General features: G+C 42.5%; 1 protein-coding gene across 1 annotated transcript in view; it reads left to right on the plus strand.

Moving 5' to 3' along the window:
• The window catches only part of CCDC33 (coiled-coil domain containing 33), a 70,649-nt gene that overhangs the window by 11,611 nt on the left and 43,650 nt on the right, over positions 1-15,388 (plus strand). The window contains exons 3-9 of the mRNA XM_018554637.1: positions 1,992-2,126; positions 5,624-5,787; positions 8,122-8,255; positions 9,353-9,462; positions 9,837-9,938; positions 10,016-10,107; positions 12,688-12,802. Of these exons, the coding sequence (XP_018410139.1) occupies positions 1,992-2,126; positions 5,624-5,787; positions 8,122-8,255; positions 9,353-9,462; positions 9,837-9,938; positions 10,016-10,107; positions 12,688-12,802 (852 nt within the window). The remainder of the gene's footprint in view (positions 1-1,991; positions 2,127-5,623; positions 5,788-8,121; positions 8,256-9,352; positions 9,463-9,836; positions 9,939-10,015; positions 10,108-12,687; positions 12,803-15,388) is intronic.

Genomic DNA, 15,388 nt, shown 5'->3' on the forward strand with positions numbered 1-15,388 from the left:
CGTTTGCACTGTGCCTGCCGCCCCCTTTCTGGCCAGAGCATCACAGGTTGCTAAGAGCCAGGTGGGGAGATGTGTAAGGGCCATACACATCTGGGCAGGGAGATGATGCAGAGGCCCCCCTCCCCAAAGGGCCACCTCAGGCAGGCGAAAATGCTAGGTATGCCCATGAGCAGGACCAATATATATTATAATCTGTAGTCTTAGCCAGTCCCAAATTAAAGGTGTAGGAATGGTCTCTGTACAGTCATAAATCTTATGCTTCAAGGTAAAATTACTATCAGAGAGGGGTGGGGGTGCTACTGCAAGTATAAAATGCAGGCACCGAAAGCTTTGACACTTCTGGTTTGTGCCAAAGCTTGCCCGCCCCTTCCAACCTCCTCTACATTCCTATTGGCCAGTTAGGCTGCCCATCATAGTGATGAGCCAGTCAGATTGTGTGTAGGTGGGGCTTAGCAGTGAACGCTGACACTACCTGGAAGCTTTGCCTGATAGAATGCCCCCGGATTTGGCCATAACAGGATGGTTTGGGAGGTGGGTATGTGCAAGATCCTCTAGATCAGGGGTAGCCAAAGTTTGGCCCTCCAGCTGTGGTGAAACCAGAAATCCTATAGGGCAGTGGTGGCGAACCTTGGCACTCCAGCTGTGCCAAAACTACAAATCCCAAGATGCATCTGCCTCTGGGCGTTATGTCTGTGGCTGTCAGAGCCTTGCAATGCCTCATGGGACTTGTAGTTCCAAAACAGCTGGAGTTCCAAGGTTCGCCATCACTGCTATAGGACATTACAAGACTCTGGCAGACACAACATGACTTCCGGAGGCAGAGGCATGATTGAGGTTTGTAGTTCCATTACAGCTGGAGCACTGGAGTTTGGCTACCTCTGGATGCTTGTATGCCATGCTTGTATAATCCCCCCTCTATATTTATCCAGCAGAGTCTCTTTAAAGATGCTGCTTCATGATGCAGAAAAGAGAGACAGTGCGTGTGTTAGTTTAAAATCCGTATTTGGCAGCCTTATCTTTCAAATATCAAAATACACGGTGGGATTGGATGGATCTATAGCCAGTGATGAAGACACGTTATCCCCCTCTACTCTGACATTCCTAATGATGACAGTGTAACTTTACCATCTGATTGTTCTATTCTACATTTTGGGTAAGGAGCTTTATTGGGGTCATGGTATTTTTCTATAAAATGGCTGCACAGGTTGAGAGTTGTTTTGTCGTTTTAATAGTGGAAAAAATCCTCCATGATCCATTCAGTTTAGGATTTCTAAATATGACATATTTATCTGCCAGTGTTATATAATCTGCATAATAATTTATGATCACTATACTCGATTTGCATACGTTAGTAGATTAGAATATGAAATCTTAATGTTTTTCGTTGGTTACCATATAGCACCTGAACACAATTTACACTTAAGGCTGAACTCCGGGATAAGCAAATATTGTCTAATTACAAGAGACACGTGTAGTGTTACTTGAATCTAGATGAACTTTGTGTATTTCTTTCAGATCTGTGCAGTAATCCAGTGTGATACTTTGCCTTCCTGTAATAAAGACCAGTCACTGCTGCTCTCTCTCCTTGTGCAGGGTGACTGGTCATGTCTCCACCCCCTCCTGTACTTTTCTGCCAGCAGCTTGTAGTGGGTGGGGCCTGCTGGGTCCCTCCCACAGCTCTACTCTCTGTACAGGCTATGTGCAGCACAGTGATCATGTCACCGCAATTTTTGCATGGTAATAACAAGGTGTCCAAAGGCATTTGGTGCACACAAAGTGCATTTATATTCATTGTGGCTATTTAGGAATATAATTCAATTTTAGATTTTATGCCCAGAGTTCAGTTTTAAGTTATGGAATGTGGGCTAACATAAATGACTATGTATACATTTCAGGAATTACTTTTATTTATGTGTGCTTTTTTATGCCACTATATGCTCTATAGAATAATTTTATGGCTTATGTCAACATTTGCCGCATGTCTCTCAAAGGATCATCATAAAGATGAAACCCATAGGACTTTGCCTCCTTCCTTGGTGCACCCTGAAACCCGTAAGACACCCTACGATGCTCCTTTGCTCCTTCCTTCACCTCCAAAAACACCAGCCTCCTTCCAAAAGACACATGTGAGTATGCACTTTTCTTTTACAAAGTTTTTATTAGAGTTTACATGAGAGAACAAAGAAATCAATAATTGTAAATAAAGGGAACACCATACAATCAGCATACTATATTGATTGAAAATAAATATATAAGCTAACACAATTTTTCTCAGTTAGAGCGGTTAAAGTCTGGAATTCGCTGCCACAAGCAGTGGTCTCAGATGAGAGTATTGAATCAAACCGCATGTAACCGCACCATGTCCATGCGGACTGGCACTGACAAATGTGGCTGCTGTCACCCTGTAGTTTGCTTTGATGGGTACAGCAAACGCAGGAGACATGACCAGTCACCCTGAACAGGGACACCTGTGATTCCTGCCGGAGGAATCCATAGGTTCTTACAGCCGGAATGCCAGAACACGTTCTGTGAATGCAACCGTAAACTGACCCTGTGGCTTGTCCTATAAATGATGATGTATCAGCTGTCATTCAGCAGTGATGCTGATTTACTGACATGTATACCGAGAGACATTAGAGGGAGAATCCACAAATATGTATAGGAAGTAAAATGAATAATAAAAATATACAACAAGCAAGTGTAGCGATAACTCCCGGAGGAGCCGCTGGTGCCCGCTTCACTTCTAGTCGGTCTAGGGGATGATCTTCAGCCGCACACCCATGAGCTCTAACCGCCCTTCTTCTGGTGCCCATAAACTGATGTCCACTCTAGTAGTAAGATGCTAAGTAAACAATGTATGGGATATTCACTTTGGGAGAGAGGGTATAGGGGTTCTATGTGTCCATGGGTAACCATCAGAAGCTCCAGACTCACTGGACCTTGTAGTAGTATCAATATAGATCCACCTAGGAGACATCAGATAACCACTGATGTAACAGACAATCCTCAATCCAAGAAAGATACCGACCATGCTCTGAAGTCCACTTAGTTCAAGGGTACCTCAAGAGCCTGCACTGGTCCTGGTTCTTTTCCTCTTTCATCTCTCAGGTCTCCTCCATGTTGGAGACCTCAGTGAAATCTTTTCCCTCACTCCGGCCCATGCCCACCCCCAGGCCTCGGCCTAGCCTGGGGGGCAGGCTGAGCAGGACCCAGCCCTTATCCATGGCTGGTCCCGGCGAGAGAGAGAGCACATGGCAGCTCCCACCAATATATGTACTCTGTCCCAGCATGCACCACTGGCTGAGAAAAGCCCAGTGATTGGCTGGTGTACTGTACACACATTACAGTATCCATAATTGGCTGTCCCACAATATGACAGAGTCACACTTCGCCCAGGGGGGTACAGGCAAGGCTAGACACCTGAGATTAACCATGTAATTGCCACTACAAATTCAGCCAGGCTGTCTACAGCCCTGGCTATCATTAAATGTATAGTAGTCACATCACAGAAGGTGATGGGCGCTACACAAGTACAGTACAGTAATAACTCAAAATACATTCTCTTTAAAATTATGCTTCTTTTACCTTGGGGGCATAACTGGCCATCAAGAATATATAAAATACAGGATTAAATAAATTGCAAGTACCAAGAGTGGCCACATATGCCCATATTCCTGTTCGAGAGTGATGGGCAGGGAGATGTCTGCTTGTCCCTAAACAAGTTGAGGAGCCCTGGGACCTGCTGTGGTTATCACCTGACAGCAGCATACATGTGATATGATACTTTCTAGTCAGGAGAAACCTTGTCTGATAGTTATTGTATTCTCCCTGATAGGCCAGTGAATCAGGTGTTTGCAATGCATCTCCCTGCCCCTCTCCATACATCTAAACAAAACCAGTTGACCAAAGTGACCATACATGTTTAGGGACATTCTGCACTTATCAGATGCCTGAGGACAGTTGCATTGTGCTTGCATATGTGACCATCCTTTATAGCCCATTAAAACCTGTCCATTGAAGTGCCTTAACGCACATGCCTTTTTAGTGCATTACCATGTTTTGTATTGAGGTGGCTTATTCAACCGAATGGGCTGCCAATGCACCAGAATGGACCGACAATCAGACATGCAACATTTTTTCCAAAGCAGCACTATAATGCATGTACGTCAGTGGTGTGTTGGGTTAATGCATTAGGTTGTAACCACACAGCGCTAATTCAGCCCAGAAGTGTGTTTTATCCTTAGGGTGCATTCATACCTCTCAAGTGCCATACGTAATGCACCAGAATGTAATGCACCAGAACAGAACGTTCTGAATGGGTCCATAAAATCAGTGCCGGCCCTATAATGAGGCAGTTTTTGGGTCACATGGGGGGACAGCAGGCAGAGTGGCATTGCTGCTCAATGTTTGGGGTGTGCCTGTCCCCTCTTTCCAACTAGAACATCCCGTGTTGCTAAGAGCTGGACGGGGAGATGTGTAAGGATCATACACATCTCCCCGCGCAGCTCTTAGCAACCTGGGACGCTCTGGCCGGCATCTCTCCTAGCTCCTGACAACCAATGACAGTACTGGTTGCCAGGAGCTAGACGGGATGCCCCCAAAGCCAGAGCTGGGCAGGGAGATGGTGCAGAGGCCCCCCCCCTCTCCAGTTAGCGTGCACCACCAGCTCCGCCTCACTCATCTCAGGCGGCAAAAAGGCTAGGGACACCATTGCATAACCTCTATGGCAGACTTTACATTAATTCTCAGAGGCAGGAGTATGAAAGGAGTTTCATGTGCTTCCAGCACCTATATTCTGTTACTCTATCAATGACGGGCATAGCAGTTGACTAAAAGTACCAGACAAGCGATTAGATAGACAGACTGAGTGATTACTATCTCTATGCGCCATGCAATCACACTATAACGATTGATCTCTGCTCTTCTTTGTTTACTTTAGTAAATCAGACCAGTGTGTATAATTACACTTCACGTAGTTTGGGCAGAACAGTCACTTTGAATTCTTAGAGTACAAAGGAAGTGAAAACATTGCCCCAAGTAACTAGCTGAAATTAGGTACAAGGAGACATATCCCAGCAAATGAGTAGGTAAAAGTGCACAGTGTATTCAGATAAAGGAAAGTACAGTATGTCCCACAAACTGGCCTTTGTAACAGTGCTAATGATGTTAGAGGAGAGATGTCAGATTAGATCTAAATGCAGATCATAGCAAAGTATGAAACAGATCAGAGAGAAATAGCTCCAGAGAAAATAGTGTAAAGTGTATTTATAGGTAAAAAAATTGTTTTAAGTTAAGTGGGGGAAAGCTAGAACCCCTGTTAGCTTTTTATTGTTGTTGTTGTTGCAGATTTTCCCTTATGTAAAGCGTTGCCCCCAGAACGGAAAGTGAGGGGAAATTTCTCTAACGGAGCCCTGGATAGCAGTAAAACCTGACAGGGGTTCTAACCTTTTCCTGCTCTATCCAAAAAAAAAAAAAAAAGGTTTGGCTATGTTTGCTATTCTTTGCTGGTATTGCTTTTCTGTACTCTAATATTTGCTTCAATGGTTGAATGTGCAAATTTTAGTTGGAACCCTACACGATGAATGGCAATCTTTTTAACCTACTCCATTAAATCTTTTTTTAGGTTTTAGAGAAACCTCCAGCACAAAGAGACCCAGTACATGGGGCGGATAGAGAGAACGGACTCTTACCCTTACCTGGAATGGAGAAGATTGTTGTTACACTCCACTCAGCCAAACATATCCCCTCTAATAGTGCTGGTTCTGTGCCATCCCCATTTGTCAGCCTGTAAGTATGACATCATGCTGTATGGAGGTTCCAAATTAATGGCTGTGGCAGTGGCCATCCCTTTAATGAGGCAGCCTCAGACTGTTGCCTTAGATGGCATATCTCTATGTGTCATGTGGGGGTGCGGTAGGCATAGCGGCATGGCAATGTTTTCTGTCTGCTTGCTGCCCCCCTTTTCAGCCAGAGCATCCCAAGTTGCTATGAGCCAGACAGGGACATGTGTAAGGCCCATACACATCTCCCCGCCCAGTTCTTACCAACCTGGGACGTTTTGGTCGGTGTCCTGCCTAGCTCCAGTTACATCACATGCTTTGCACAGGGCAGCATGCACCACCACCTCAGTCGTCAAAAAGGCTAGGGGCGCCACTGGGCTGTGGCATTCTATATTGTTAACATTCTGAAAATCCCTATTGTGTCATTGCTTTCTGGTAAATTTCCATTAAGAACAAGTTGTATAGAGAAACTTTTTTTAGTTCGATGTGTTTGACAGTTTTCGAATGTTTTACATTTCTTCTGCACTCCAGACCATTCTAATGCACAGCAAGTAGATCAATCGCCAGCAATAAGTGTGAAGCTTCAAACACTTCTGCTCATCCTAAGGATTGCTGCACAAACTTGCACTTTGAATTTATGAAAAATAAATTAAAGGGTTAGCCCACCTTTAATGTGTTTAAAAAAAAATCAATTAACATTACAGCTTACATTGTACTGTATATTAAATTGCTGCCACTTTTAAAAAGTATGCTTACTTTGAGTAATGCTTTCCCGTGGTTTCTCCATCCTGACTACATGGCAGGCCAGACTGACCAATGGATATGTGGCCCCAGCTCCTCATGAAGGAGCACTTGGCTAGGAGAACTCAGTTTGCCTAACTGCACATGCGCAGTTTGCTTTCTCTCACAGCAGTGGCTGAGCTCAGTGTTCCGCAAGTGAGAAAAAAGACTGTGCATGTGTGTGCGGTTAGGCAAACTGAGTTCTTGTAGTTGAGTGCTTGTTCATGTGGAGCTGGGGCTGTGCATCCAATGGTCGGTCGGGCCTGCCATATAGTCTGGACGAAGAAGGGGAGCCTACAGGAGGAGTAATAGTAGAAGTTAGCATCATTTTTATAAATGGAGGGTAGCATTTTAATATACAGTACAATGTAAGCTGTAATATTATTGCATCTTTGAAAAAAAATATTAAAGGTGAACTAACCCTTTAAATGTTAAAATCTTGTTAAACATGAACTTCTATCACTCACTACTTGACTCTGTATTTTAATTGCTGCAAAATTGCAGTTAGTAAGCTACACTGTGGCATTTCAGCCGTAGTAGAGCAAGCTTCGTTTCCCCTATCAGAAAACAAAAATTTTGTTTAAAGGTTGGTGTTCAGTGTCTTTTTTTTTTCTGAACAAAGCTTGTGTTTCTGGAATTCCTCTGTAGTACTTAATTTATATGTCATATGTTGCAGTTTGTATCCTTTTTTCATTGCAACCATTATTTACTACCCTCTCCATCCATTTTCTTGGTACTAACATGTCCTTATGCCATTGTACAGAGAGTGTACAATATACCAAATACAACTGAAAGCTGTTAACTTTGACTTTGGCAGATATTTTGTATATTCGGTAGAGACTCTCTGTCCACAAGTATACTCACCATATCTCTGTAAGCAGTTTATCAGCAGAAAATGCCACATTTGTCTACATGACCTGCTTTTCTTGTATGTTATAATATGTTACAATTAACATGCACATAGCACGTCTTAGGTTCCTGGTGCCCTTTGTTAGCATCTTTTTACTCGTTTCATGTTTTCTTTGCCCTTTTTCTTCCACCCTCCCCCATTTATGTTTTTCAATTCTCTCCCCAGCACAGCGGTCGACTCTTAGGCCCCAAGCCTTGAACACATTTCCTTCAACAGCAGCTAATCCACACAGAAAATTGTTTTTAGTGGTGCTGATAATGGGATATAGCTGCCCCTCCTTGTCTTCTCAAGGGGTTCAGTTGGCATTAATATTTCATTATGTTGGTCCACAGCATGCAGATCGCATGGCAAGGACCCCCGTTCAATATCTCCCCCACTCATTTGTCAGATACAGCCTGATGATTGACAGTATGGAAAAGAATAGCAGAAGTGGATGAAATACAGTGAAATAAATTGATGCTGTACATACGATTAAAAAAAAGCAAGAAGGCTAGATAGGAAAACACCAATTTATTGCATGGATATAAATGTTTTTAAAAATATCCTTCCAGTAACTGTTCCTATACACTTAAGTGGGGAAAAATATGCAGTCAAATCTTACATTTTGACCAAAACACAACATGAAATAACTTATAAATGTGTAATTAACAGAATGAGCAGCACAGACGAGAAGACAGGAACTGCAGCACAGAGTGTATCACATGCTACCCACACTCCAAGTAACAGCCCTATGTGGGGGGAGACCTTGACTATGACAGTGAAAGAGGAAGAAGCAGATCAAGAAGGTACCTATCAATGCTCCCTCCTGATGTTGCTTTATTCAAAATCAGCATTTTTTAGAAATGGAACTATTTCTAGTAGCTTTGAAGTCAGCCTTCCCAAAAGTGATGTTATTGGTAGACCTGGGTGGGCTGAATCAGCTCCTGGCCTCTTGGATAGTCCAACAGCAAGCTCCCCCTGCCATAATTGCGAAGCAATTTGAAAAAAAGGGTCATGCACCTCTTTGGTGTGATTTAGATGCAGTAGGCAACCCAGAATAAGCTGCCCTACTGTAATGCATGGTAATGTGTGTAAAAACATGATATAATGTATGTGTGATGTGCCATCACTCAAGTGTGAACCCAGGATAAAGAGGTATAAGAGTATATTTCCAATGAGCACACATTTCGAGTTACTGTAATATTGTAGCAATTTAATAAAATGTTACTTCAACTTTTCTAAAGATACTTCTCTTTTATGTGATTGTCACATTTTTTGTCATTCCCACAGAGAGCTGTCCTTTTGTGTCATTCTAGTTGGGCAAGTGTAGGTGTAGGGACTATTCGGTAGTGTTATTTCTTTAACAAAAACATTCAAGAAGGTATTTCCTAGTAAAAGGTGCAACTATTTCTGTCTTTGGTTGCAAGATAAGGATAGGAGTCACAGACTTTTACAGCAATATCTGAAATATTTGATCAGGTGTAAAGACTATATAGAGGGCCAGATAACTATGATTGGCGCTTGTAGGGACATGCGAATTGTCACACATGGCATTTTATTTTGGCACATTGCATGTCAAATAAACTATTATGTTGCAGTGTATATAATTTATATGTTGCATACTAGAATGTACAACTGTCTTGCACCATCATCCTCTTGGGGTACTACTGCACACCTCTATTGCGCCAAATATTGACAAACTCATACCGTCATTTATTTGGCACAGATTTCTTGTGTGTTGTGTTTTATTTTTAATTTAATTCCCTTCAATTAAACTATTAAAGCCAGTTTCAGTTCCTTAAATTATAATATATATAATAGTTTACCTGGGCCAGTATGTTTTTTAAATGGATTGTTGGTCCCATATTGTAAATATATAATAATTTATACTTTGTTGTTGTAGATCTTATCCTGACTGTGGCTGATAATCCCTCCCAAGAATTTCTCCTTGACTACCGACTGCCCATACACTTGCTGCAACCCTTCCACTCGTATCATCTATGTTTGGTGCAGGTACTATAGGAGTGTGAGCTTATTTTCAGTATACATCCAAGACTAGTCCAAAATCCCCCATTACAGACAAAGAGTACCTGTTTTTCATGCTCAGCAGAGATACAGGTTTATTGGTTAATAACAATTCTAAAAGGATATTCTAAGCATATTAATTGCAAATTGGGAGAAGTTCTCTTTGACCTTTGAGAATACTCTTACCACTAGCTGAGAAACTGTGCTGTAGGGTAATTAAAATGTTCACCCTTTCATGTGGTGTGATGGACATACTTTACATGCTGAAAAGCGCAAAATGATTTATTCCCTAGTGATAAATAAATAATTTAAAATCATATGCATGAATTCTGTGATCCTGATATGTCATTTTCTCTTCTTAGCCACATGATCAGGGTGCCGGTGAATGCCATCTTTATGTCAGCATTGAACGCAGAAGTAGCTCTATAGCTCAACAGAGTGGATTCACCTACAGTGCTTTACAGGTGAGTTTGTCAGGTCAGAACCAGCCCATGTGTTGTGATTAGATCCTTATACAATATTTCCTTGGATTCCACAATAGGTTCTTCTTGTTGGGATAGAGTCTCCGCTTCAAGGACAGTCTCATCCACTTTTGGCAGTAGCACGAATTGTTCCCAACTACAAAGATTACAGGTATTAATGTTGTACCCAGTACATCACAGATAGAAACAATCAACATCTCTTTTTAATATCTGCAAAGATAATGATAATAAAAATATCATACATGTAGAATGTGTTGCCCTGTCTGAAGCAGACATGTCTGTAAACCAGTTCCAGGTCTATAAAGCTCAGTTATTGCATCAAATATACAGTATATTGTGTATATGTATGTATACATGCGTGACAATATATTAGGGCTGTCCAGATACCATTTTTTCAATACCAAGTACAAGTACTTTCCCTCAGGTACTTGCCGATACCAATTACTGATACTTTTTCTTAAAGGGACATGTGACATTTTTTCTAAAACAATAGGGCAGTTTCTTTATAATTATGAAAAACTGTAACGCAATCCATGATTATTCAGCAATGGAGAATGCAACCACCGATAGAGGACTACAGATCCCATCAATCCATGATTATACAGCAATGGAGAATGGCAACTTGCTAAAGAGGACTACAAATCTCAGCAATTGATGATTATTCAGAAATGGAGAATAGCAACGAACAATCATGGATTGTTGAGATTTGTAGTCCTCTATAGCCAGTTTCCATTCTCTATTGCTGTTTATTCATTGATTATACAGCAATGGAGAATGGCAACCAGCAATAAAGGACTGCAGATCCCATCAATCCATGATTAAACAGCAGTTATACAGGGCTGTCCGCGGTCTCACCAGGGCTGAGTTTGAATCTCACTAGGGCTGCATTTGAATCTCACCAGAGCTGCCTTTGGGTCTCACCAGGGCTGTCTTTGGGTCTCAGCAGAGCTGCGTGCAGATCTCACCAGGGCTGCGCATGGGTCTCACTAGGGCTGCGTGCAGATCTCACCAGGGCTGCGTTTGGGTCTCACTAGGGTTGCGTGCAGATCTCACCACGGCAGTGTTTGGGTCTCTATAGGGCTTTGCAGGTGCGTGCCAGGTTGAACGGGTGGGATCCGGGCTCATGCCGGGCTGTACAGGCAGGTGTGGGGCTGACTTGTGCTGTGCCGGCGCTGGGAAGTAGGAGGAGGCAATGTATGAAAATGCCCCGATTCTTAAAGCCGATACTGGCCCTTTACATTTTTAAACAATTTTGGCTGCCTGAGGTCCTGTGCTTGCTGGGGACCTTAGGCAGCCTGCTGGGGACCTCAGGTAGCCAAACTTGTTTAAAAATTTAAAGGGATGGCATCGGCTTTAAGAATCGGGGCATTTTTAAGAGTACAAGTACTAACCTTTAAATCACCTTACAAAATATACTTTGTAGATAAACCATTTGTCTATTATGTAGAGCCTACTGATTTTCTAGGATTATTCTCAAAATCCGAATTTGCGGATTTGGCAGTAATGGTTTGTCCAAATATAAGGAGATTGGCACATCAGAACTGGGGTAGAATTAAAAGCTGCACTTCAGGCAGATATACAAAAATGCCAATTCATGCAGTTATTTATTTATTTCAAAAAATTAAATATATTATTATTAAAGCCCAACCCCAGGTGAAATGTTTGGTTTTATTTGGGTAGAATAGGGAAGGCTTAGAACCTCTGTAAGATTTATAATCCATTTTCAGGATACTAGTTGTCCCTTTCCCAACCCTCCCTAATACCCTAACACCATTTTACTTACCAAAAGCCACAGTCTTCTTTGTTTACTTCTGGTTGGCTCCTTTTTTGGGGTGTCCACATCACTGCGTGCAGGACGTGGACACTTCCTATTGGCTGTCCAGTGACAGGATCCTCTCAGGATCCAAAGGAGGAGTGACATCATTGCAAGGGGATGGTTGGGGACTGGCTGGCTAAGGACCATCTGCTTTTCTGGATTAGTGGTACCTGGCACTTGGAAACGGGGCCAGCAAGGCACCTGGAGTGGGGACCTGGAGGAGGTGAGTATCACTTGCTTCCCCAGGTTAGGAAAACCACTGGAGAATGGGCTGGAAAGGAGAGAGGGTTTATATTTTGCGTGGAGTGGGGGTTTTGAATGCTGTCTGTTTCCCCCATAGAGGAGATTTCCCTTCACTTCCTGTTTTGTCTGACACTTATCACTAGGACAGGGAGTAAAGTGAAATCTTAACAATGGTAACACAAACTGCAATTGCAACCTGAAAATGGTTATAACCTTTCCCTTTCCCCAATTTACTAGAAAAAATGTTATAATGCTGTCTATGTGTACATTGCTGAATTTTCTTTTCACTTCCTATTCTGCCTGACACCTGTCAAATAGACAGGAGTTTAGAAAGACAAATCAGTTACATGTGTACACACTCAGCTATAAAAACCCAAATGAGATTCTAATCCTTACCCACTCTTTTCAAACTAAAACAATTGTACCTCAATTTGTCATCACATCTTCCACCTATGATACCCTGCATAGCAGCACTACAAATGGAAAACACATGGTCTGTACTAGAACCTAATCAGATTGTGCTGCAGTGCTCATGTGTTGGCAGTGAACATGCTTACGGGAGGAGATTGCAGGGTGAGCAGAGGGATAACCTAATCAGTCGGGTGAAGTTGCTTTGAATCCAGTCTTCAAGGAACAAATACCGTTATTATAATAATATCTTCTATCCAACAGCCAGACCCAGAAGCCTCCTGGTATGAGTGGAGTACCTCATGTCACAGCTAGTTTTCCAGATCCTCCAGCATCTTTATTCCTCATGCCACAGACAGCCACACAGGGACACCCACAGGTAATATTGATGTGAATAATCTATGTACAGTATATATGTGAATAATCTTTGTTGCTTAAAAAAACACTACCAATGTTGTTGTCTCTTTTAATGCCTGGATGTAAACCTCATGCTCTGCTTTTCTGTCACAGAACTCCAATCTCTGAAACTGTTAGCATAGAACACATAGTTACAGATTTCTTCACATCCCACATATCAAAGCAATTGTTTACATAGTGAAATATTTATGGAAACCTGTGCCTGTCCTTCAATCCATATTTGTAAGCAGCTACTTTTCACCATCTGGGAGTCCTTACAAATGGTTAGATGCTGGTTTTTGGGAGCGTGCAGTAATTCATGCTTTTCCTAAAAGGAGCTGGGATGATTGGACTCTCCCTTGCTCTACTCAAACTAGGCACAATGTTGTTAAATGGATATATAGAGAAATGAAGGAAATATATGTTTTTGGTTTATTTAAATTAAATTATTTAGAATTTTTACACTTTTATAAACTGTTTTTATGAATAACATTTTTAATAAATGTTTAATATAGGTTGCTTCCATGACACTGTTTACAGAGCATTTTGGACTTTCTAATAAGGCAGCCTAGCAGTAGCTGCTCACTTGTGGACTATCTATCTCTTATTGATACTCCATTTAGAGCTTAGTTAACTGGGAAGAGGTGTGTTCCATGTCTCAATCATTCAGCTGTGTGTGTACTTAAAAAAAGCAGTATGATCAGATATTTACTTGACTAAAAATTAAAAACAAACAAATGTTATCCGTCTTCTTCCTTAGTCCTAAACTAATGCAAACTGAACATTCTGTTTAAGGTAAGGGTTAGAATCAGGGGCGTAACCACAGATCATGGGGCCCCATAGCAAAACTTTGATGGGGTCCCCCAGCAACCTCCCTACTGTCATTGATATTAAAGACAGGTAGCAGGAGAGCTGCCTGCATAGTCCCTCCCCTGTATATCTGATGCCAGCTCTTCTTGATAATATTGTTCAGTGTCCGCAGCAATCCCTATTGGGGCCCCCTTCCACTCCCAGGCCCTATAGCAGCCACATGGGCCACTATGGCTATTGTTACGCCACTGGTTAGAATCAGGTTCCAATCTTCAGTCTTCTGCACTTGCTTTGTTATCCTTTCTGGTTTCTCTTTGCCAACTGTATGTCTCCTGTTTCTTTAGCTGTGTCTCCTCCGTTCTCTGCCTTGTGATAGAGCAACAAGGTGGTAATGGTCATTGTGGTAGCGAGCAAACATTACCCGTAGCGAACATAGTAGTTGGAAGGTTTAGGCCTGGTTCAGACCTGCGTGTCCCAGGAATGCGCGTTTGTGCACGTTTGCCGCACAGCCCCATTGATTTAAATGGGCTCATATACCCGTGGCAAACATGACAAAAAGGCTCCTGCACTATTGTATGCAACATGCGGGATGTGTTTTCTTGCTGCCATGTTTGTGTGCGTTTGCGCGCGCAGAAATACGGCAAAGAAAAGGCGTGGGATGCCATTAGAAATAAATAGGAATCGCAGGTGCGTTCTGTGTTTGTGCGCGTTTCCGCAAAAGTGCGGTGATCTAGCACAAAAACATGTGAATTGCTGCGCGTTCTCGGAATGTGCAGGTGTGAACTAGGCCTTCAGGTGTACATCACTGGCGCTGTGACCACTGTAATATGAGCTATGATGTGTCTAATTGTGAGTCAGATTATAAAGTTGGAAGGTACTAGTTTATAAACCATGATGGTGGTTAGGTAGACATCTCTTAAAAGTTTTCATCATCATAGAGTCACAAGCAGGGGTGGACTGGGACTCTAAGGCAGGGGTAGCAAAACGCTGGTTCTCCAGCTGTGGTGAAACTACAAATCCCATGATGCATCTCTCTCCGGGAGTCATGTCTGTGGCTGTGAGAATGTTGCAATGCATCATGGGATTTGTAGTTTCACGACAGCTGGAGGACTAGTATTTGGCTACCCCTGCTCTAGGGGACCACTAGGGAAAGGGAAATGGAGGGCTCAATTATGAAAATTATGCGTGGCTACAAAGCACTGCATATTAGATGTGGTTTAGAGGGGCATGGTTAAATAGAGTCTGAGTCTACTCACATGTTTGACACAGTCCTTGTACCCACATAAAACATAGGGGTCTATTCACCAAGCTCCCGAGGGCAGCCGAGTGAATGACCGATCTGAAGTGAAGTGAGCCGAACACTGTTCGGCTATTCACTTCAGGATGGTACGGCTGATTTCAGCCGTACATTGGCTGAAATCAGCCGTACATCGGCTTGCTTCGAGTGGCTTCGGGTTGGCCGAACATGCTCAGCATGTTCGGCCGACCCGAAGTACAGAAGGAGTTTGACTCAGCCGATCCAACATCTGGATCGGCTGAGCCGAACATTTATAGAGACCCAAACCTTACGTCAGGGGTCAGCAACCTTATCATTTTTACAAGCATTAGACAACCGATGTGACAGTGAACAATAGCACTTCGTAGTCTTACTTTTCAATTTTTGCACTCATAATTGTATTGCTAATAGCAAGTTTAACTTTTTATTATATAATAATTAATGAGTTTAACTTGCAATTAGCAGCAGAGCTGTGAGTTCAAA

This window comes from Nanorana parkeri, unplaced genomic scaffold (genome assembly GCF_000935625.1).
Source record: "Nanorana parkeri isolate BGI_ZX_2015 unplaced genomic scaffold, ASM93562v1 scaffold167, whole genome shotgun sequence".
NCBI classification, from domain to species: Eukaryota; Metazoa; Chordata; class Amphibia; order Anura; family Dicroglossidae; genus Nanorana; species Nanorana parkeri.